At 33.9% G+C, this 25179-nt stretch overlaps 3 protein-coding genes across 5 annotated transcripts; 2 read left to right on the top strand and 1 right to left on the bottom strand.

Annotated features, from left to right (window-relative positions):
• Positions 1-379: 379 nt before the first annotated feature.
• On the bottom strand, positions 380-7939 carry LOC144843474 (acid-sensing ion channel 4-A-like). Its single transcript, XM_078700260.1, has 8 exons — positions 7695-7939; positions 6770-7316; positions 4797-4895; positions 3212-3356; positions 2854-2910; positions 2214-2364; positions 722-813; positions 380-489 (listed from the first exon to the last, which is right to left on the bottom strand). Exons 1-8 carry the CDS (start codon positions 7937-7939, stop codon positions 380-382), a joined length of 1446 nt encoding a protein of 481 aa, XP_078556386.1.
• LOC144842780 (acid-sensing ion channel 1-like) lies at positions 1145-18285 on the top strand. Of its 3 annotated transcripts, XR_013612176.1 has the most exons (9): positions 12628-12810; positions 13459-13963; positions 15047-15145; positions 15262-15409; positions 15876-15932; positions 16468-16621; positions 17076-17167; positions 17363-17951; positions 18134-18285. XR_013612176.1 is itself a non-coding variant. In XM_078699313.1 (8 exons), the coding sequence occupies exons 2-8, from the start codon at positions 13781-13783 to the stop codon at positions 17509-17511; spliced, it is 882 nt and encodes a 293-aa protein (XP_078555439.1). In that variant the 5' UTR covers positions 1145-1453; positions 13725-13780; the 3' UTR covers positions 17512-18285. The 3 variants fall into 3 exon arrangements, 2 of the variants coding, with proteins under 2 accessions (XP_078555439.1, XP_078555438.1); XM_078699313.1 differs by lacking the exon at positions 12628-12810 and adding an exon at positions 1145-1453 and having other exon boundaries at positions 13725-13963; positions 17363-18285; XM_078699312.1 differs by having other exon boundaries at positions 17363-18285.
• Positions 18286-19064: 779 nt separating this feature from the next.
• Positions 19065-24352, top strand: LOC144843473 (acid-sensing ion channel 1-like). Its single transcript, XM_078700259.1, has 8 exons — positions 19065-19243; positions 19964-20468; positions 21195-21293; positions 21421-21568; positions 22032-22088; positions 22221-22374; positions 22611-22702; positions 22897-24352. Exons 1-8 carry the CDS (start codon positions 19065-19067, stop codon positions 23037-23039), a joined length of 1377 nt encoding a protein of 458 aa, XP_078556385.1. The 3' UTR covers positions 23040-24352.
• Positions 24353-25179: the final 827 nt, after the last annotated feature.

The raw sequence follows: 25179 nt of genomic DNA, 5'->3' as shown, positions 1-25179 counted from the left end.
CATCCAATTTTTATTAAATATAAGTTTTTATTTGGTTTTATAGGTACGTTCTATGATTGGTCAATATTGACATTTGACCCTTAATTACAAAGAATTTTTTTTTCATAAGGTGATTGAATAGACACTTATAATCATAAAAATGTAATAAAAGACCAAATTGTGCTTTAATAAATTTGTTATAATACATATACATAATACATTGTTGTAATTGGTCAATTTTGAACTTTGACCCCTTATATCTCGAAAACGCTTCCTATCCTGATCGATTACCTTCCATATTCGTAATCTACGAAAAATTCTGGTCTAGAAAAGTTGGATGGCAATTTGTCCCCTTTCGGGTGGTGATTCCCCCCTCCTGCCACCGGACTATTAGTACAACTCATCGGATTTTCCAACCTTTGTTGAAAACACAGACAAAAAAGTCGACAAATTCAAATATAGTTGTTAAACTCATGCCACAAAGTAGACCCATGTATCCGCCGATGTCACCTGAAAAAGATATTTAGGCCTATTAGATTAGTAACTCATGTTTTAAAAGTTTATAGTTATGTAATTGGTCAGTTTGCCCATTATCTTACGTAATTGTACTTCAATCTTAGCACATTGAGAACACTTACGAAAACATTAATTTCTTCTCAGCCAAAATCCCTGTACGGTAAGGAATAACTCTGGCCTAAAATAATTTTTTAAATTAAAAGTTAAAAAAACAAAATCACTTTACCTAATAAGCTCAGCAGGTCATAGGCGGGTATCTGCTCTACCTTCTCAAAACTCAACTCTTCAAAATATATTTTTACGTCAAGTAAATTTTTTCTGGTAAAATAATATCGAAATAGCGTTAAGATCTAAATATCAAAATGTTGCTTCATATACTGTATACACTGATTTCATAAAAAGTACATGAATGTTCCTACTAAGCAGTACATCATAAATGTTTGCGTTGAGTGAAGCTTCTAGTCTAAAGCTCCGTCTACACTATCAAACTTTATGTGACGTGCCCATATATGTCATATCACTACTATATTTGGTTATATTACCACCATATTTGGGCACATCACACATTTTTTGTCAAGCTAGTTTGATAGGGTAGACAGAGCTTAGACCATCACGTGTTGTTGATTGCGCATGCGTAATTTTCGGCCTGTCCCAATGACCAGTTTTTGGAATATTTCAGTTGTTGCTTCATCAGAAATGTGGAAATTACACAGTAATGACCTTGTTTACTGCTAATTGCTTACAATTAATACTGCTAGTGTTCATTTGAGAATATCGAAAACAAGTGCTATGTTTAAAATACGATTTTAGCTGAGACAAATTTAAGTATTGCAATGCTTGGATAGCAGCAATAATCTGTAGAACGAAACGAAGCATACAGGGAAGGAATGACGTTACGTCGGCCTTTTATCAACGTAACGCAACCGGAAGGAGTTCCAACTAGGCCTGCTTAGCTTGGGTAAGTTGATTTGATTTCAATATTATTCAATTCATAATTATTCTTTATAAGTATCACATTATACCAAGTAGATCGGCCCTTAATTGATATGTTACTCTTCAACATTAAACGAGCAAGGCTGATTATTTGTCATTGATTATTTGTTGACCTTTTATTAGTATCATTATTCCTCTCACTTCGCAAATTAATTTCGCTCAAAAATCCAAACACAATACTCGGTCAATATTTATCAATTTGACATACATTAGGCCCTAGGTTAAGATGATATTGATTAAGGTGTGATTCTGATAATGATACTGCTAAAGGATATTGTTATTAAATTTATTTGATGACGTCATTTGTGACTTAGCTCGGTCGCACTATCAAACTAGTTTGACAACAAATTGTGATGTGCCCAAATAAAGTAGTGATATGACGTCATCGTGTCCATATGGGCACATCACATTTTTGATCAAAAGAAAAGTGACGAAGATAAAAACAAAAGAAATATTGATTATTTTTATGAATATCGCCATTATTATGACGAAGTTGCCTTTGGAAAGATAATTATGAAGATGATATGGTATATGATAGTTATTGAAACGAGGAAGATAATGATAAATATGATAACAGATGATAAGAAACAAAATACAGTAAAACCTCGTAGAAGCCCGTTCAACCATGGAGGAAATATACAGATATTTCCTCCATGGTTCAACCAAGATTACGAAAAAAAGAAGCTCATGGGCTTCTTTTCGAGGTGTTGTTAAGAGAGACTCACCTTGCTTCGGTCTCTGAAACGTTCATCGGTCCTAAATACATATTAGTGACGTAAGAAGAGGGCCAATATGTTGACGAAACTCTGACGTCATAAACACCAGTCGAGCACGCGGTTGGACAGGAACACCTTTCCCCCTCCAAAATAAAATCAACTGAAAAGTTTTTAAAATATTTGAAAAGATTTATTTTAAACATAGTTTTGTTTACCATATTATTGTAAACAACAATATAAATGGTTAACTTTGTGGTGAAGATCACTAACTTTCCCGAAGAAACAATTATGATCTTGAACGGACCCCGCTTAAGCTTGGTTCCCACTGGTGACGCAACGTAATGCGACCTACGCAACGTAAGAAAATGCCCTTCCATTAATTGTGTTTGCCCCGCCTGCGTGAAATCAAACCTGCGTGAAACCAAACGATGTTAGCAGCATTGTTGTGTCGTCGGTTCCCACTTGTGATCACGCAATACAGCACGTCAATACGTCGCTGCGTTGCGTTACGTCGATAGTGGGAACCACGCTTTAGAACAGTCGGTGTTGCGTTGGGTTTTTTTTATGAAAATAAATACACGAAGGTACGGATTTCCAGTAATACATTTTACGTTGTCTGATTTCATCAAATCAAATCACTAATACTTACACGTTGCATTATTTACACAAGTTATTGTCTCGTAAACGTCGCATATTCGCACGTCTCCTGAAAGATTACATTTATGTAAATAATAACAGGTGATTATTTAAAAAGGCAAATGGCATTCTCTCCTCTTATATCCATTTCACCAATCCCAACCCCCTTCCGTTTTTCCAATAGGGTTGGTGAAATCTGTTCATTATAGGGGCTTCGTTTGGACTCAACCATAATAGGGGTTATCATTGTATCCATAATAGGAGCCGTTTGATGCGCGCCTTTTTAAAAATCCATATTATGAAGAGCTTAGGGGGCTGGTTAGGCCTATGTCTGATTTATAATTGCATATAAATAATAATAATAAACAAACCTGGCATTCTATAATCCCGGCAACCACAGTTTTTGATGACGTAATCCACATAGCATTCATAATTACAGGTTTGTGCCGTGTACGGTCCGTATTTCAAAGCCCTTTGTCTGCAATTTGACGGGTAGGGGTATGGTAAATTCTCAACCTAATACAACAGAAAAATAAACGAGACCCATGTTAATCATGATCGATGGGAATAGGGGTGTGACTATTAGTTTGCGTCTGATGGTATGACAGCCGATTCCCGTACTGTATCATGTCTTGTCTTGTCTTGTGTGACAATAAACAGCTGTCTTTTGAGGGAAACCATCGTCCAAAGTATTTACACAAATTAGATTTATGATACTGTTATTTATTTCTGCATAAAAGCAAATTTACATAGACGAGCGGAAACGGTAAGCGGAAAACCGCGTGCTTGCCCCCCCCCCCCTATCCCCCTCCCGCTTTTTCCACGTAGAACCTGTCTATCTGCCCATCCGCTCCGCGCTAACTGCCCATCCGCTCCGCGTTGTAGTAAATAACATAGCTTCTATATGTTTGCTTTCCGCTTATCTACCGTTATTGCTGAACATTACCACTCGTCTGTAAATTGGCCTTTAAATGAAATGCATTATAAAAACAAGACTATATACATCACATTAAGGCATCATTGCTGCACAAGTATTTAAAAAGATCATTACGGCGCCATATTTGTTATTGGTCGATATTTAGAAATGGTTGCAGCCTGTATAGCTACAGGTCTGGAAGCATTATGATTAGGTGTCGAAGTCAATCAATGTATTGAACTGAAATACATTAGGGAGATACGTTAAATACAAAGCCTGTGCGCGGTATACATTAATGGAATTGAAACCGGTGTCGGCCTAATAAAAATACACCTATTATTGATAATGAAAATCGAATTCAAATGAATGTGTCTCATTGATGGTGATATTCCAAAGGAGAAATTCTTCTGTAGTTAAAAAATGATTTAAAAAAACAGTCATTTGTAATACATAACATCGGTGACGTAACAGCACACACATCGGTGACGTAACAGCACACACATCGGTGACGTAACATCACACACATCGGTGACATAACATTACACACATCAGTGACGTAACATCACACACATCGGTGACGTAACATCACACACATCGGTGACGTAACATCACACACATCGGTGACGTAACATCACACACATCGGTGACGTAACATCACACACATCGGTGACGTAACATCACACACATCGGTGACGTAACAGCACACACATCGGTGACGTAACATCACACACATCGGTGACGTGACAGCACACACATCGTTGACGAAATATTTGACGCTCGTGTTTAAAATGTTGTTGGAGGAGATGGGTATAATCTCTTTGTGATATCCTTCAGAATATTCATACAGACGTCACAGAATCTTGATAGTAGTTGTTACTTACCTAGTGGCGTAACGCAGAGGCATGAGGCCCTGGTTTAGGGACCCTAAGTAGCCCTCCAACACTGGAGACTTAGGTCGTTTTTTAGCCCTTTTCGACTTCTTTTAATGTCTTCTGAGTTTAGCCAGTGAGCGGTCATAGCCGTTACGACACTGTACTTACCTTTGTATGTCTCATTCCAACGTGAGATTCAAACCCTGGGGAGACGGAGAACCCTAAGGATTTTACCAATGGTATCTGTCCTTGCTCATGTACCATTATCTGTAAAATATATTTCAAATTAAAATCATAGGCTTCAACATAATTTCTCGTCACCGTTATAAACTATTGTAGTTACATGTTATTACCATCGTCATGATCATAATCATCGTTATATTTATCACGAGTCAAATGGCCGCGTGATTAAGGCAGGGGCGCCGTTTACCGTACCTAAATAGCCAACAATATCGGCAAGGGTTCGAGGCCGACTCACTCATAGGTCTGGTGGTGGAACAAGTCTTCTCGGATAAGGACTATAAACCATAGATCCAGTGTACACAGTTATAACATGTGTGTACTTTAAAGAATTCATCATTCGAGAAGAGTAGGGAGTGAACTGGTTCACAAAATAGCCCCTGTATCAGGGGCTATTTGATAGGACAGTGATTAATTTACTATTGGTAATCCTTGGCCACATGTGCCTAAAGACAAAAAATAAAAGTGTCTTTGTATTCTACTATTATCATTATTATTACCCGGACTATCGTGGCGTTATCATCTTCATCGTCATCCAATACACTTTTATCACTGTCATTGTTGACGTCATCATCATCCGTATTTTGTGTAGTCATTAAATAAATTTTCAAATCTGATTTTAAATTGTTTATTTACCATCCTAATAATTATCGATGCTGTCATTACATAATTGACTTAAAATTTTGCATCGTCATTATGACCGCAATTTGTAAAATGTTTCCATTTTCACGCCGCCAGTCGCGTTTCGTTGTGTGTCGCGTTGTCGCTGTCGCGTCATCTTTGTCACGCCGTCGTTGTCACGCCGCCAGTCGCGTTTCGTTGTGTCGCGTTGTCGCTGTCGCGCCATCTTTGTCACGCCGTCGTTGTCGGGTCGACTTTGTCTTCCCCTCAATTTTGATGGAATTTTAGGTCAAATAGGTTAATAATTTCATTATAATTTGTGCTGATACCGATCTTTATTTAATTAGGAAATTCTCCTAAATTGGTGATATTGTTTCAAATGTTGACATTACCAATTTGTATTTGATTTATTAACGTGGGTCAATTTGCTCTCCTTGTAAAATTCAATTTATTTTTCTAGTCGATAACACAAGTATAATTATGGAATTGGTTATTAGGATATTAATATATGTATAGAAGAAGAGTTTTGTTTGTTTTTTAATTATCACAATTGCTCGGCGTCTTTCTTCTTAAATATTAATAACGTTAGTATACATCTTGATGGCCCGGTACAAATTTTGAATTTTTGAATTCGTTAGTGGTATTATGACGCTTTTTGCTCGTTCATGGTGCAATATCAAGTATGTAATTAGACTTGCCCCAAGTCTGTATTTCTGTCGTTTTATCTTAGTCCACCAGTCGGCGTTTCGATTTTAGTCTGAAAATACGAGCTCATGTATTATACGTATGAAACGCCATATGTGTCAAAATATTTATCTTTTTACTAATTTCAGTCTAGAACCTAGACTAGTAGGTAATCAACTGTGTACCAACAATAGGAACAACTATTGAGTTGAAATGTAATTAGACTCAATAGCTGCGTAGTTGCGTGGCGATGTTGCATGAAAATGAAAGGTCACTATTGGTAACAAAATTCGTGTTAATTAAAAATGTCAGACAATATATCGGCATATTCAGTTTAGCTTAACAATTTTAGGAAATTATTGTAGTTACATAACATTTAAAACGAGTTTTAATCAAATAGTACGATATAGAATCAGTGAATTTAAGTTCATTTACTTTATGTAAAACTTGTTCTTTTTTATATTTTTTGTTGATATGGCAAATTAATTATAAATTGCCTAAAGTAAAGTATGTATATGAACCCAACATTTATCGAACGTTATCCTAAACCTAAAACCATAAGGTAAAGTTATGTTACGCAAAGTAATTTTACGCACCCTGATTCCAGCTCCAGTATTATCGCCATGTATGTATTCTTCTTGCTCGACCTTCAGTCGCATACTTAGCCCATAATTACTACCTGACTGTTTTACTTTCCTTATTTGGCTTGAGTTTTCCGGGTTGTTGAATGTGTAACATACACCCCATTGGGTCACTACTCGCCTAAAATCTCGCGGACCACATCTCTCAGCATTCTTCCACGAGCAACTCATCAGCATATCCTCAATCTGATGAGTCATGTTAAAATCAGTTAAGTCAAAATCTCTTTTAGTTGCATTGATAATATCCAATGTCTCTTGATCCGGATACTTCAAGCTTGACCAGGAAAGCAGAAATAACATATTAAAATTGTCTGGTCCTACAATGGAGGCTTTCCATTGGTTGTAATTACAGATGGTCACTGCCGGAAAGTCCATATCTAACAGATAGTTCATTGATATGATGGTGTTGATGGGACGGTCTAGATACCGTAGGACATTGTTTATTATCCCGATGTATATGAACACAATCATCATTGCTGTGACAATCACTGTCCAAGCCAACCTTTTAGGAAAGAATATAACGAACAAGAAAAATAAAAATTAGCTTAATAAATTACGCGTACTGTACTGGACACATTATCAACATCTCTTACAAGAGTTGGTGTTCCACTATCTGAATCAAGTTGTGTGTTTTAAATTTGCAACATGAACATTCAATGTTAATTCGGCTTGAAAAGTTTAATGAACCACAAAATATAAATTACCTTAAAGAAACATTTGATTTCTGAATACATGGGCAGCCACCTCCAACACCACCCCCAAAAAATATATACAGATATTCATAAAAAAAAAAGTAATTAAATGTAATAGCATTTAAAAGCAGCAAGTTTTAATGCCAAATTTAAACGCAACGGACCAACAGACAGACGGGTAAACATACCTTCTAGCTGTGGACGACTCCTTACTTGTAACATAGTTGAGCCCATGTAGAGTAGTATTCTGTGAAAACGATTCCAAATCATCAATAATATGTTTTTTCTTTGAAGAGTTACTTTTACCAACATCGTCAGACTTTACGCCATCCCGTGGATGCACGATATAGTTAGTAGGCCTAAAACTTAGCCGGTTATCATTCGTTTTTTCCTGGTTTGCCGAAAATGTGTCCACATTTGACCAAGCTTCCATGACAAAGAATTGCCGTGAATGTTAAAATTGTTAAAAGTAGTTTACAGAAAACAGACTAAATGTACACCAAATAGAATGATCAGAAATCGTAACTCGAGGTAGTAGGCCTACACTATTATTACTTTTATTATTTTGTTATCCATTTCCCATGAGCCTCTTCATTACGCCGTATCGATTATTTAATTGATTCGTTATTGTGTTTCTAATGGACCTCTGAACTAGGTAATAATTAATTAAAGACTTCTCTTTCTTTTTCTTACGTCAGCGCACGCTCACATTTTCTTTGCTACTGCCGTACGAAAACAAAAATATATCTAATTAGTGTCTGCTGCGCATGCTATACATTCGTAGTTACCTTCAATCATTATTTTGATCGTAAAACACAGTAATCTCAACCATTGTTGCGAAACCTAAGTATCAAGATGTATTTAATTCCAAATAAATAATTATCAATAACATCGATTTTTGAATTAGGCCTAGTAATATCTGATGCATTAATATTTACTTTTGCCTTTGTGGACAATTATTTTCATGAGAATATTTTGTCAAATAATGTTCTTTCTTAAAATAACAAAGAATATTGGGACCCGGGGCAATTTAATTGTTTAGAAAATGTACGTGTCATGAGTTCAGAACTTGCGCGTGCGCAGTAATCATTTGTTTATTAATGGATTTTGTAAGGATGACTTTGTCTATTGACCAATAGAGAAGTAACTGTATATAATATTTTCCGCAATTAGTTAATTAAGTACACTATCAGACAAAGATTTATAATAAATGAATTTAAAGGAAGACTTTTACTGTTTTGAAGTGCCTTTAAATGTCATTGTTTGTAGTGGAAACGGTAGCTAACGATTGGAAAACAAAACACACACACTGGTATTTTCAATTAGTTAATAGAAACAACTAAGCACTTTCATATGCCAGATTCAATCAATCAATATATAACTTTTGCTTATAACCATGTTCATTTGTAGGCCGTTGCAAATATGCAGAATCTTCCTAAACACTATCTGCTATTTTTGATACTTATAATATTATATGTATAGGCCTACATTTTTTCCATTGATTGTTTCAAGTTTATTGTTTCACACAATATAATACAATATGAACAGAAACATAAATTAATAAATACAATTGTGTGAGGAGGACACATTAAGCCAAGGCTTTAAGTTTGGTCCTCCAGATAAGTAATATATTTAATTATCTAATTTAAGTGAGAGAACAAAGAAAAAAAGTTCTTCCTTTCGTCAAATTGACAAATAAAACTAAACAAAAAGGCACGAAAAAGAAACAAAAAAAAAATTGTAAACCTCTAATGAAACTTTGTATTTATTCAGTATTTTATTATGACTTCTGTTTCCAATAATAGTCAATATAATTTTTTATTATCATTACTGTAAATAATCAATGTATATATTTTATAAATAATTTTTTTGTGTGTAAAAATCACTGTAAATACACGTTTTTATGGTTACCATTATAATACCAAAAAAAATGTACGATTAATTGAATAAAGTTCACATATATATAAAAGAATTTTTTAATTTACTGTAAAATATTAGAAAGGTATTCAAAAAATAGAACATAATTATAAACTGTTCAGGTCTTTAAGTAGCTACTTCTATTACTTGTAATATTTAGCTGATCTCCAAATAGACCTCTAATTACTTAGTCAATTATCAGTCAAGTATAGACCTACTGTATACACTCACAGCGAAAAAATAGTTTTTCTCAAATTGTAATAATTCTCACTGACTATTGTTTATGGTAAGACAGTTTTTCATTTGTTTGTTTAAAATCAATTTTATTAACAAATATACATAAAAAAAATATAAGAAATAAGACTTCAATTTCAGTAAGTAAACACTGAAAGTATGAACAAACGAGATAAAAGATTTTAAAGTACAGTTATAAAATAATATAGTAATATTTCTTTTATGTAAAAAAGGTATTAATTATGTGACAAAATTGTGATACGATGGAAAATATATTTTTAGAAAAGGAAATATTTATAAGGGTAGTAAAAAAATTATTCGGGTTTATTTTCGTTGGAATCCTGAAATAAATTTATAATTTCAATGACGTTTGTTCTAATAATACCGTGGTTAACGTTGCCTAAAGCTCTTTCTACACTATCAAAGTAGTTTCACAAAAAAGTGTAATGTGCCCAAATGTGGTAGTGATATGCTCGAATATGGTAGTGATATGCTCAAATATGGTCGTGATATGACATCATCATGTCCATATATGGGCACATCATATTTTTTGTTTGTCACATAAAGTTTGATAGTTTAGACAGATAGATAGTTGCGTCGATAAATGGTGCTGAATATTTTGATATTTTCAGTGTTTTAGTAAAATTGAAAAGTTTATTCCATTTCAATGGATGTAGCAGCCCATCAACACAATATTTTTGTTGTTGTGGTACGTACGTTGCTTGGTCGATTTTTAGATTTTGTTTTCAACAATGTTGTGGAATCGATTTTATTATCTTTATTATTAGGAAAAAAGAAAAATATCAAGACTGATTAAGAATATTAAGATTTATTAATATTTCCATGATTGAAAATAGTTGAAGGTTGACTCGGTGATTGTTTGGAACCCATCATTAACATAGGATTTATGTGTCCAAACTAAATTTATTTCACCGCCTGCACTTACCCATTATAGCCAAACTAAATGCATTAATTCATATTATGCTGATGACACCGCTATTGTTGCTTATTAAGTTGAACTGAAGTAATAATTTAACTAGATATGATAAAATTAAATGTTTTTACAATGGAATCTAATCCAAAGACATTATTGAAAGGCAATTACCGGTGCGTCAAGCGAAGATCGATTTTTGCAGAGATCCTATATTAATCAAAGAAAGCTAGTCTGAAAGCCTTAAAGCCTACTCACCTAGGTGGGTAATGATTGATAACGAATGCCGTTTGGAGCAACACTATAAGAGATGTTATAACAAGATTATAGATAAAAGATAAAAACCACAGTGAGCTGACAATTATTTCATTTCATTATTTATTCGGTCTATTCCAGTATATACATAACAAAAAAACTGAAATTGGGGAGACCAGGGTCAACCTAAGTGAACTGTAGCTGAGCCGGTTGACCCAACCCCAAAGTCAGTTTACACATAAAAGACACAGAATACAGTTGAAGCGAATCAAAAGAGGTTGAGATTGTAAAACATCATAGATATTTAGGTACAATAATTGATGATAAACTAAAAGAAAATTCAACATGTGTTACCAATAGGTGCAAACAGAGGATTTATTTTTTAAAACGTGTGAAGAAATGTCATGTTTTCAATATAATCTTGGTGTTGTTTTATCAATCAGTAATTTGATCAGTTTTAACATTTTGTGCAATAGCTTGGTTTTATAGCCTCGATAAACAAAGTATGAAGACAGTAGAGAAAATCTTTAAAACAGAATAATATTAGCTAAAGATAGTAAGAACGCTAAATATATTATAGTATCACCATGGAGCTATAGCTCCATGGTATCACCCTCTCCACCAAGAGAGTGTACCCAAGATGAGAAATTTCTCCCTACTGTATTGAGGCAATTCAATGAAACTTGGAAACGTAGATCACTTCCCTTGCACAAACCAATCTTGCTTGTATTTGTATTTTAAACGATGTATTTTATCTGTATTTTAAACGTTGTGTTTTTGTTTCTATTTTACCAAATGTTAACCTTTTTAATTCATTTTTATATTGTATGTGAATTCTTAACTTAGAACAAACGAAAATAATTTCAAACCCATGATATACATATTTTACTGTGTTTGACCATGAATAAATGAATACTGAAAGACTTTAACATTTCCTTCCTTAGAAAAGTAAAATTATTAGTTGAATAGAAATGTAAAACCAGAATACAGCGTATATTAAATATATAAAAAAATACCGGAAAACTATAAAATCACACTACAAAAAGGTATTCGAGGGCCCCAATGATCAGCTTTGCTGGATGGGCTACCTCATGAAACATGGTTAAAACAAAAATAAATAAAGTACACATTCAAAAGCGATATAATTATAAAAACACGATTGATTGATTCATTTCTGAAATGGACTTCATTTGTTTGTAGCCTACTTGTGAAAAAAAACTTCATCGAAACATCTATAATTCTAGGAAATGAAAACGTTATCTTAAGTTGTGTTAGTTTTCTGTGGGAAAGTGTATATTTATATATCGTCAATATTTATTGTACGTCCGTTAGTAATGTCAGTCAATGCATACGATGATTTGTAACTATAAAGGTTTACCCTTTATCTGTAATTAATTTAAAATGTAGGTGTTTGTTATAAATATCTACTATTGATTTTGTATGAGCGCGATGAGTCCGGAAAAAAATCAAATAAAATCTAAATCCAAGCACCCATTTATTGATTGCAGTTACATTTTTGGTCACGATGTTGCCATAGACACACGAGTACTTTAAATTGTATATTGCACTTCGAATTGTACTCGTGTTTAAATCGCTAATAACACATCATTACGTGGACATCGATTGATTAGAATTGGGAACCAGCCATTTATGTCGACGAACTCGACTCCGTAATGAACAGAGTTGCCTAGTCATCTGATTGAAAGTTACGGATGTAAGATATAGGCCTAGCCTCCGATGTATCATTCACCAGTTCTGGTAACGTCCGAACCTAGTCTGATCATGAATGTCAACGGTAACGTTTATCCGATGTTTACGTTTAGCAATCGGGAAGCGAGAACGGATTCCAATGATGGAAAACAGCCTGAAAAATCCAGCTTAACTGATGAAGTGTGTACGTTTGCGGGCGAGACGACTCTTCACGGAATACGTTACGTCGGAAACCGATCAATCTGCGCTGCCAGAAGGTAGGTAAACGACAGTGGCGCAACGCCTGAGACCACTGGCCTCAGGAGCCTTCTAACGCTGAAGGCCCCCTTTCGACATATTTTAATGCCTGTTTTTTCCTCTGGACACTGCTAAGGGGCCCCCATAAGATCCGGGGCCTCTGAGTTTAGTCCGTCAGCACTCATAGCAGTTACGCCAATGGTAAACGATTATATAACCATTTAAGAAATTATGCTTTGTATTAGGCATTGGTTTGTGTGTAAATTTACCATCATAGAGGCTATTAAACTAGGCGCTTATTCGAATGGATTTAGTAATTCAAATGTTTTAATTATATACAATATATCTTTGTTTAATAATGTTATTCCAACCTCAACAATGAACAAACATTAATTGTGTTGAAATATCTAATCTATTTTAATGGAGAAAAAAACAACTTTAGTGCAATAGTAGTATTTTCTATAATCTCAATGAGGTAGGCTTAATATAAAATCTCCGCTTCATATTTTCATGGATTAAAAGTTTTCCCTATTCATCATCAACTTTAACACTTCCTTCAATAGTGTCGAGTCTATAAACAAAAATGTATTCTTCTCTCGCACTAAAAACGGTCTGCTTATTTGTTTTATTATAATTTGAATTAATAATTAAATAAACATTTATTACAGATATATTTGGTGCATTCTGGTTTTCATAGCGCTAGCCTTTCTTGTTATCATATTGAAAGAGTCCGTTGTAAACTACAGGTCTTACCCAGTTGCAACGAAGATATCCATTGCTCACTACGACGAAATCGCGTTTCCCGCCGTTACATTCTGCAACTACAACCAGTTGCGTCAATCGCAGGTCTCCGACGAAGAATTGAAGTACATTCGCGCATTTTTCAGTGGAAATTATGCAAATTTTTCTAATATAAACCATTGGAACCTTACAGAGCTTTACCTAAGAGCAAGTCACTCTATTAATGACCTACTTACGAAGTGTACATGGATGAGTTTAGAAGATTGTGGGCCAGACAACTTTACAACTGACATAATTGATTTTGGGGTGTGTTACACGTTTAAGACGACGCGTAATGTATCGCATGCTGGCGTCTCAAGTTCTTTATTCCTGCAGATTAATATCAATGATACAGATCATACTGGTCATGAACAAGGCATTAAAGGAATTAAGGTACGCCAATTCGTTTTTACCATTGCCTCCATTTAATGGTTCCCGCTAGAGACACAACGCAGTGAGATAGAGCGCAACGTAAGTAACTTGACCAATCACAAGCGATTATTGAAACTGTCGCTTGACATTGGTCTACGTCTTTGCGTTGCGTCTACGGCATTGCGCTGCGGCTCTATCACGCTGAAGTTCCACATGCAGGCATCTATTTAATGTTTAATGAAACATTGTAGATATGTAAGATTTTTGTTGGACCACGTTTTTTCACTATTTTTCTTATTCCCTTCTTGTATGTTTCAACTTGATCGTTACCATCATTAACAAGAAATACTTGCTCAGGTTGCTATGGTCACCTTTGATCTACATGTAAACATTTCATTTTCGACACACCCTACTATTTACGAAACACTGATTTAATATTGATATATTCTGAAACGTTTTTAAATTCACCTCAGGTTAGATGGTGATCAATACGAAGTGGTATGTCGATCTCTAGTCACAAAGAAAAATTATTTCCTTTTCTGTTTACAAATGGAATGGCAAGGTTAAATATTAAACACTATACAAAAGAACAAATGCAACTGCAATTATAGATAACGTGATCATTAAAATATCATAAAATTAATGGGTAACAACCGTAAAAATGAATATGACAAAGTTTACAATTGAAAAAAGCCTTACTATAGATGGAAGAAATAATTATGCAGTCGACTGGTTTTCATCAAAATAAAACAAATTCTTAGCTTCTTCTATTAAGTGATGGTTATTGTTAGTTCAATCTTTTAAATTCAAATATATTCCAACGTTTTAACATTTATACCAATAATTTTATTTGCAACTTTCAAGTTTTAGTATTTTAATTATTTTTTATTATTTTTTTTTATTTCAGCTCATTAAACCGCACTACATAGCAATCGTTTAACAAAGAATGTATAACAGATTAAAAAATAAATTTTCTCTATTTTAAAGTAATCAAAAACATGTGATGTGCCCATAATGGACACGATGACGTCATATTGGGGCACATCACACTTTTTCAAACTAGTTTGATAATGTAGACAGAGCTTAATCTTTTTTCCCCTCCAGATGATGATACATCCTGCAGATGAACTTCCTCTTGTAAAGTCGTTTGGATTTTCAGTATCTCCTGGTTTTCATACAGAAATTGCTTTAAAGGGAGTACAAGTAAGTAATACTACCTTTACAAAATATTCTACAGAGAAAAGAAACAATTTGTCTTATATTTCACATTTACTTGCTAAACAGATTGGAAAAATAAACTAATTTTTTTTTCAATTTAGACTAAGTCTTTACCAGACCCATACTCATCAAAGTGCACTGGGAAAGAGCTTCAATACACAGGCACATATACTAAGGCTCTTTGTATTGAGGAGTGCAGATTTGATTACGTCGTCGCAAAATGCGGATGTAAACTAACTAATATGATAGGTTAGTATAGTTTGCAACCTATTTTTTAAAAAGTAGCTTGATTTTCTCATAAAGCACACAATTTACATGTCTTGTCATTTTGTCTCCTTCAGCACTAAATCGGTAGCTATATGAAAAAAAACTGTTTGTATCCATATATAAGATACGTGGTATAATTTCGAGTTTGATATTGTACTGAAAGAATGAATGCTATGGCGGTCTATTCTTAATGAATCAAGATAATTGAAAGATTGTCATAATCCGCAAAGTTTCAACGTTCTTCATTTTCCAGATACGTTTTCGATGATTTAAAAAAATAATGACCGACATTTATCTTGATGTTTTCGGTGATCATCAAAGGCCCTAAATATGATATAATAAAGTGCCCAGATTAGCCTCAAATCGGTGTTAGGTTTGGTTCAGCCCCTTTGAACCAATTCGACAAATGTCCATTAAAACCATTTCATTGATTTTCTTTTTTATTTAGGTGATGTTCCAGAATGTACTGTTCTACAGACCATTAATTGTGGTGATGCGGCTTATAGTAAGTTAAAGATGTATATCCCTTAAAAACATGAAAAATGAAGAATAATAAAAACGATTTGAATAGGCCATTTCGCAGTTTTAATAAAGTGAATCACTTCCGTAGAAAAAAATACTGTTTAAACTAATAAAAGATAAAAGTAAACTGTTAAATTCAACCAACCATTGACTTTCAGTCAATTTTACTATTTTTGGACTTTCTAGGTCTAACTGATGCTTGAAGGTGAAAAAATTATGCATTGTGGACGTTAGGTTATCCGCATCATTTAGGCTTAACCTCTGTAAGCTTAAACAAACTAAAATATTTCCTTGCTTCAACCGAGAAAAAAATGTATTCTTTGTACATGCTAAAACGCTGTTTGCTGTTTCTTGTACAATTCTATTTCAGCCATCCAGACTAAAGTATATTTAGAACAGGGATATGCACACATTCATTCATTGTCCTCTGAACATTCACATTGACGTTATGTTGAAAATTTTTTAACCTTTCAAAATATTTAACTTAAAAAAAAAATGTAAATACTTTTACTTTACAGATCGTTTTGTTAGTGATAGAAATGTTTCATGCGATTGTCCAGTAGCATGTGATCAGCTAACATATGAACCACGTACATCCAGCACATTATGGCCGGATCCAGCGACGATACAATCATTTGAAATTAATGATGGATATACAAAGGATTACGTAAGGTAAGTTAGGATCAGTTTCAACTAGGACGAGTACGCAACGAAAATAATTTGATCAATCACGACATAACCTAATGACAAATACTTGCGTTGCGCTTACGTACGCGTCGTTACGCTGCGTCATAGTGAGAAGTATGGCCGACACACAACTGGATCAAACGTCGAATGTAAAGGCATGGTAGCTGGAACAATCAGACGGCTTGTAAAAAGTGTAAGAGATGGTGCAACTGTAAAGGTGTACAACCTTTATGAAACCATTTTTTGTCATCGAGTAGGCCTACAAGGGCTGATACACTTTCATGTTTAACGGCGTGTGTGGAGCATTTCTTTAAATACCCTTCCCAGAGCGAAAGATAAGCCGCAAAAGCTTGAGCAAATATATGATTATATAACTTTTCGTACCTTGTGCCCCAGTCTCAAAGTATGTATCTCAACTCTAATATTGTGCATATTTCAGGGAAAACATTCTTCAGGTTAGCATATCATTTGAAGATTTGGACATGACCGTTGTTGAACTCGTCCCGTCATACTCTGTGAACCAGTTGCTTTGTAAGTTGATCACAATTATTGCTATTTATTAGGCCTACAATTTAATAATAACAATATTAATTTTTAAATTGGACACTGCAATCAAACACTAAAGTAAATACAGTTTACAATATAAAGCGCACTAAATGATAGGCATATTATATTTGTAAGATTTGCATTTTTTTAAAAGGTAAACAAAAATATTCTTATTTACAGCCGAACTTGGAGGAAACATGGGTTTAATATGTGGAATGAGTTTGATTACTATTGTTGAATTGCTGGACTTTGTCTTTGTCGCAATTCTACAGCGTTTGATTAAAACGAAAGAGTTTAGACCCACTAAAACGCACACAATCAGTAAATGAAAAGAAATAGTCGATTTGAAATGTATATGCATTGAAACGTGTACGTTAGTGTTTACAATTAAGTAAAGAGACACCTAAGTGATTTCACTTAAATGAAATTGCTTTCACTACGACACAAAAAGGCGGCTACATTATTCAACAATTTATTGAATAATGATATGGAAACAAGTAAGACAAATAAAGTTCAATATTTCTTGAAAAAAAATGAAACAATAGCCATTACTTCTGAAACCATAATAAGAGTTTAAATGGTTTTCTGTCTATAATTAGAACAATAGGCTATATTTAAAACAGAGATTTACTTAGCAGTTTGGTGGGTTTTCGTTAAACAGTGGAGACAATTGAGTTGTCTGCACTTGCAGGTGCATTATACAGCTTGAAGAAATGGAACGCGTTTCTGCTGCGTTTGTACAGGTGAAATTTCGTTTTGGTTTATACAGGTGAAATTTCGTTTTGGTTTATACAGGTGAAATTTCGTTTTGGTTTATACAGGTGAAATTTCGTTTTGGTTTATACAGGTGAAATTTCGTTTTGGTTTATACAGGTGAAATTTCGTTTTTGTTTATACAGGTGAAATTTCGTTTTGGTTTTCACGGGTGAAATTTCATTTTAGTTTGTACAGGTTATTTAATGTGATAGCTTTTTAAAGTTTTGGAATTATCACTTTGATAATTTGTTTAAAACTATGTATATACTATTATTAGCAACCCAAGATGCTGATAGGCATCATGGCGTTATTTATTTTTACAGTATTAATAAAATCTAATTAATATGCCTAAAGACTCCTCAACATAGTATTATGTAGCATACGGGTAACAACTGTGATTTCAAATTAAATTCCAACTACATCCGCTCAATAACCGCCTTCCGGTTTCATCAATCAATAATCAATAACTACCAATTATTGTCGCTTCCCAAATCTTGCTTTTCAAATACACAGACTACTATTATTAAAAAACCTAATCTATGACCTCTTATCAACAGACAGTATTGTTCGATTCAACGCGCGCGTTAATATGAATATTATTATGACGTCCTCACTGTACTTCATAACTGTTCATGCGTGAACATTGAGCTGTGATTGAGTAACAGTAATTGAGTTTTAATAAACAGAAAAATCTATAATGCAAAAATTATAAATTACAATTGTATTCTTTACAAAAGTAAAAAGTACAGATTGAATAGATAAACGCAGATTATACATACACATATTAAATGCAGACAATGTCAGTTATAACAATAGAAGTCAATAAATCATTGATTGTAGTTACATCTTCGGACACGATTTTGCTATTATGAATACACGGGTGATTTAGATTACATTATATTAAACTTTACATTATCCTGTCCATCGGTGATAATACGTTGTTGTCGATGTAGAAATCGTTAGTCCATACAGTGTAATTTTTATTCTGAGAGTTCGGCAATTGGGAATCAACCATTTTATGTTGACGAGTTCCGTACCTTAATCAGCAGAGTTGCTTTGTCATCTGATTGATTGCTACGGATGTAAGGTACACCAAGGTATTATTCGCCATTAATGCTTGATTAAAATGAATGAAAATGGTAAAGTTTATCCGATGTTTACGATTAGTCGGGAGACAACGGATTCGAATGTCGAAAAACATCGTAAAAAATCCAGCTTAACTGATAAAGTATGTACGTTTACGGGCGAGACAACTCTTCACGGGATACGGTACGTCGGAAACCGATCAATCTGGGCTGTCAGAAGGTAGGTAAATGGTTACATTTTTATAGTACTTAGTGGGTTGTGGATTTCACTGCTTTATATTGTTCGATATATTGTGCCTTCACCATCACTATTCATTCAATCATATATTCTGTTAAAAAGGGTTTGTGTAATATGACCTATCTAACCCGCCATGGAAACTAGTGTTGAAGTGCCTAAATATCCCAATAGGCATATTCTTTAATATATTTTAATAATCTTATTCTCCAACCTAGACAAACTTTTTTTTTATAAATTTTTAAATATTGTGGATCACCACCAATATTCATTCAATCATGTATTCTGTTAAAAAGGACTTATATACTAATATCTAACATGGAAACTCGTGTTGAAGTACCTACAATATCCCAATAGGCATATCTGTATTATATATTTAATAATTTTATTTCCCCAACCTAAATTTACCTTTAAAAAACTGAATTAGTTCGTCAGGTTCTATCCTAATGGATAAGATAATTAATTATTAATTAGGCAGGCTTAATATTTTCAGATTTTAAGCTGGTTTAAAGAATAATTCTTTTCCCAGTAAAAACTGTCCGCCTTTTTTGTTCCCTGATGATTGATACACAATTAATCAGTAATTGTACCAATAAACAAGAATTAGAAGATATATGTTTAAATATATTTGCATATTTCACATGTTGCTAGGCATAGTTTATATATTTTGTGACGTGCTTTTCTAATTATAATATACTTTTACAGGTTAATTTGGTGTGTTCTGGTTTTCATAGCGTTAGCCTCTCTCGTTATAATATTGAAAGAGTCCCTTGACAACTACAGGTCTTACCCAGTTGCAACAAAGATATCCATTGCTCACTACGACGAAATCGCGTTTCCTGCCGTTTCATTCTGCAACTACAACCAGTTCCGTCAATCGCAGTTAACCGACGAAGAATTCGAGTTTATTAGCGCAATCTACAGTGGAGAATTGGCAAATTATTCTACTACAAACGATTGGAACATTACAGAGCTTTACTTAAGAGCAAGTCACTCTATTGATGATCTACTTACGAATTGTACATGGATGAGTTTTGAGGATTGTCGGCCAGAAAACTTTACAACCCATTTCGTTGATTTTGGTGTGTGTTACACGTTTAAGACGACGCGTAATGTTACGCATGCTGGCGTCTCAAGTTCTCTATTTCTGCAGATTAATATCAATGATACAGATCATACTGGTCATGAACAAGGCATTAAAGGAATTAAGGTATTTTACGTATCTGTTACTGTTTTTGGAACATTGCTTTTTAGTACTCTCTATTTTACATCCAATTTATCTATTTCATCTGTCCTTTCTCCATTATCTTATAAATTGTTGCACCGAAATTACATTGAGTACATTCTTAAACAAATTTTTGTTGAATATTCCATTTTATTGTAACATAATAGTTATCCACTTTGACAAAAAAAAAATGGATCGAAAAAATTGGCTGCCCGGGATTTTAGGTTGAATTTTACCATTTATTTTGTCATTTTATAAGTGAAAACATTATTGTTTTCGTTTTTTTTCTATTGAAGTGATTAACTTGATTAAAACTACAAAATAACATATTCAAAGTCTCATTTAATTAATCTTCATTTTTCATGTTTTTGGGGAACAATACATCTTTAAGTAAGATTGACTTTGGAGCACTTTGAGAACATTCATAACAATGTGACGGCGCTATAGTTACCCTTCGTTATGCATGATTAATTCATAACGATGACGTAATTATAACAGTATAAAATACAGTGTAGACATGATTTCCATGGTTCATTGCTGGTACTGGTGGATTGGTTTATTTATGTAGGCCTACTTGTTAGCAAGCAGGCTATCATTATTGTGATTCTGAATGAATTTAACTTCTTGTCGTTAGTTTGTACAGCAGTACAAGTTAATGCATTTTCATTTTCACATTTCCGTAAGTTGCCAAACGTTTTTTCTTTCTTTCAGATGTTGATACATCCTTCGGATGAACGACCTCTTATAAAATCGTTTGGATTTTCAGTATCTCCTGGTTTTCATACAGAGATTGCTTTAAAAGGAGCCCAGGTAAGCCTAATAATGCAACTTTATACGAAGTATTTTAGACCTATAAAATAAAGTGATTAAATAATAGGTAATTTATATTGGCATACAAAACATAGCATGAGAAAAAATATTTCTTGTTTTATTCTAGACTAAGTCTTTACCACACCCATACTCATCAAACTGTACAGAGAAAGGTCTTCAATACACAGGCACCTATACTAAAGCTCTTTGTATTGAGGAGTGCAGATTTGATTACGTCGTCGAAAAATGTGGATGTAAATTATCAAATACGATGGGTTAGTATAGAACGTATAACACTTTAAAACGTATATGTAGCTTGGTATAACATTATATTTACATGCACGTTCAGCTTTCAGTAACATTTTGAGGGTGTGTTGTAACGCAACGCAGGGTTGGTGACTATTGTGGAACCGAGAAAAGTTTTCGAAATAACAATATCATCGATATTGTACTGAAAAATAATCTATAGACAACATTGTAAGATTTATTTCACTCCACAATATTTCAAAATTTGTTTGACTAAATTTAGCCTATTATGGAATACTATCATCCTTAACACTACCATTCGGCATGCAAATTCGAAACAGCTATAAATCAGTCGCGGTTAGACCAGACGGACAATAATACTTTCACTAGATACACCTTCCTAGACTGATATCTAACTGACTTGCGATAGTCGGTTACGTTTTATCTAGTGACAGATAGTAGGCTCTATTGATTGATTTTTTTTCTTTTTAGGTGATGCTCCAGATTGTACTGTTCTACAATCCATCGATTGTGGTTTTAATGCTTATGGTAAGTTTAACATCAACTTAACTAACTAACGGATAGATTCGCGTATTTTAGGAAAACCAGGCATTTTTGGAGAATGTTTCAAATGTTATCATTATTTAGTTTAATTCCAAACTATAAATACTTGCACTTCAGATCGTTTTGTTAGTGATAGAAATGTATCATGCGATTGTCCAGTAGCATGTGATCAGCTGACATATCAACCACGTACATCCAGCACCTTATGGCCGGATCCAGCGATGATACAATTATTTGAAAATAATTATGGCTATACAAAAGAATACGTAAGGTAAGCTAGTATGGCCGACAGGATCAGACGTGGGGCACACTGACGTGTTAACTTAGCTTAATTAGACGGCCTGTCAAAAGAGACGAGATGGTGCAATAAATGACATAGACGGCGTTTGTCTTTGAGTGCAAGATGGGCTGGCGCATTTTATTCGTATTTAATACGACGAGCGCTACTATTAAGTTAAGTAGAAACTTATAGCAAATAGGCCCTACTGTGATATTGTGTATTTTCAGGGAAAACATTCTTCAAGTTGGCATATCATTTGACGATTTGGACATGACTGTTGTTGAACTCGTCCCGTCATACTCTGTGACACAGTTGTTTTGTAAGTACATTCATGCAGTTAATGGCAAATACAATTTTGATAAAATACTGGTAAAAGAATAACTTATAGTTAGGTAGAATAGGACACTGCAATCAAACACTCTTGAATGCAGTTTGAAAACTAGGTCGATAGGCCTATCTTTATTTAATTGTCTTGATTGTGTTTTCTTATAAAGAAAATGTTCTTACTTACAGCCGAACTTGGTGGAAACATGGGTTTAATATGTGGAATGAGTTTGATTACTATTGTTGAATTGCTGGACTTTTTAATTGTCTTAATTCTACAGCGTTTGATGAAAAAAACAACTAAAACGCACACAATCGATCAGAGTAAATGAAAAAAAAGCACTAGTCGATGTGCAATATAGCCTACCGTACGCAATCATTGATTACGTACTGATTACCTGTTACGTTGATTACAATTGCTTGTATGTAAATAAAACTAATTACACTACGACACAAAAGAGCTGTTACATTATTCAACAATTTATTTGTGCTATAATATGGACACAGGTATACTGATACGTAGTACAAATACATATCAATATTTCTACAAAAAAAAACAATGAAAAAAAATTCTGAAGTGGTTCGTATTGTGGTCTAAGAACGATAGTCTATATTTAAAACATGGAGTTTGCGTTAACCACACCAGATGTTGTGTTAATCACACCAGAAATTGCGTTATTCTGGGTACGTTTTTATATCTAGTAGTTTAGCCACTCAAGACATGAGACGCGTTTTTGCGTTGGTTTCAAGTGAAATTGCGTCCCAGCAGTGTGTGTGTGTGTTGGAAATCGATGAAATGAAACGCGTTTCTTTGTTGGTTGCACGGTGAATGCGTTTTTGTTTGTACGTCTAAGCAGCTACATACAGTGATGTTTGCTGAAATTGTGTTTGTATTGGTATGACCACAAGAAGCTACTGTATGTTGTAAATCACCAAACGATAGTGACATGAATGTAGAAAATAACTAAATGTGTATACAATTAAGATAAGAAAATCTACGAACTTTTGAATGCTTAACACTTCCCCAAAAATGTAGAAAGTTCTCTCTTCGATAGGCTACAGGCGGTGAACTGTCCGACAACTTGTATGTAAATAGTATAAAGTTCTATGTGATATTTGATTGTACGTTTTATACATTTTTAATGTAAAAAATACTGATTAGGTTTATTCCGAAACTGAAGAACGCCCTCTGTAATAAGTGATGTTTTGTTGTTGACGCGTTGAAAAGTTTAACAATATTTAAACTGATTTTAACTTGTTTCTAGAAAGAAAAATATATAATTAAGCTAAATTTACCCCTAAAGCATGTTAATATAATGTGCTTGACATCATTTTGCATCGTAAAACTTTACCGGGCGATAACGGTCCCTACCGATCCTATTGGGCTTATTGTACCCTACCGGGCTTAGATTATTATGGCCGATAAAAAAAACCAAAAAAAAAACCCAGTATATTTAACGTGTAAAGTGGTTTAATATTCATGTCATAAAATACTAGTAATCTATGATATTAATAAAAATAATTGTTATGCATATAAGGTTTTTTTTGTATACTGTCAACCTCAACCTTTATTTCATCATTATTTTTTAAATAGAAAAGCTACATTGTATCTGTAACTTGTATTATTGTATGCAGGGATATTTCAGAAAAAACAACCAACCATAGATTGTGTTTTTTCAAACTTTACATTGACCTTTGTCAATTCTTCTTTGATGTTGTCTTTCCTGTGTTTCTTTGTTCTTCCTCGCTTCCTCCCACTTTGTATAGTTCCTGGCATGGTCATTTTTTACCGGATGATCTCATAATGTGGCCGTACCATCTCACCTTTGACAATGGACAGAATATCATCTGTTCCAATGGCTGCTCTTACTCTGCTTCATTTTGTTATTCGGTCTTTGTATGTAATACCCAAAATCTTCATGTAGCATCTCATCTCAAAGGCTTCGGTTTTTCTCTCTAGTTCGGCTGTGTTTCACACAAGTATTATAGAAAGATTGATGTAACTAAAGAGCGCACGGAGTAGCCTGATGGTATGCTTATGTTTAATTTTCTTATTGCTCCATATTTTCTTTAGCTTTGTTAGCGCTGATGTAGCTTGCGCTATATTCTTGCTAACACTTCCTTTCTTTATCATTTCTCATAATGGCTCTTCCAAGGTATTTAAAACCTGTGACTGCTTGTAGAGTGTGATTTTTACTTTGATGCTGTTGGTAAAACTATCAGTATTGTTGGTCATGAATTTTAGGTTTTTTCCCGCGCCGATGATCTCCATGCCATAGGCTGTTTCTAGAGTTTTTCTTTTTATTTGAACAAATGGTTTAACCTAAGTTCGTTTTAATTGCAAATTAAACTAATTATCGAACTCAATTTAATAAGTAAACTGCATCATCAATAGGGGCTAAACAATTAGCAACAAAGTATGTACCAACTGTAAATATCATTGAATAAAGCATTTATAAATTACGCGCGATT

Source organism: Antedon bifida, chromosome 5 (assembly GCF_963402885.1).
Source record: "Antedon bifida chromosome 5, ecAntBifi1.1, whole genome shotgun sequence".
Taxonomy (NCBI): domain Eukaryota; kingdom Metazoa; phylum Echinodermata; class Crinoidea; order Comatulida; family Antedonidae; genus Antedon; species Antedon bifida.
Note: the sequence above shows the minus strand (reverse complement) of the source record. Positions and strands in the feature narration are given on the sequence as shown.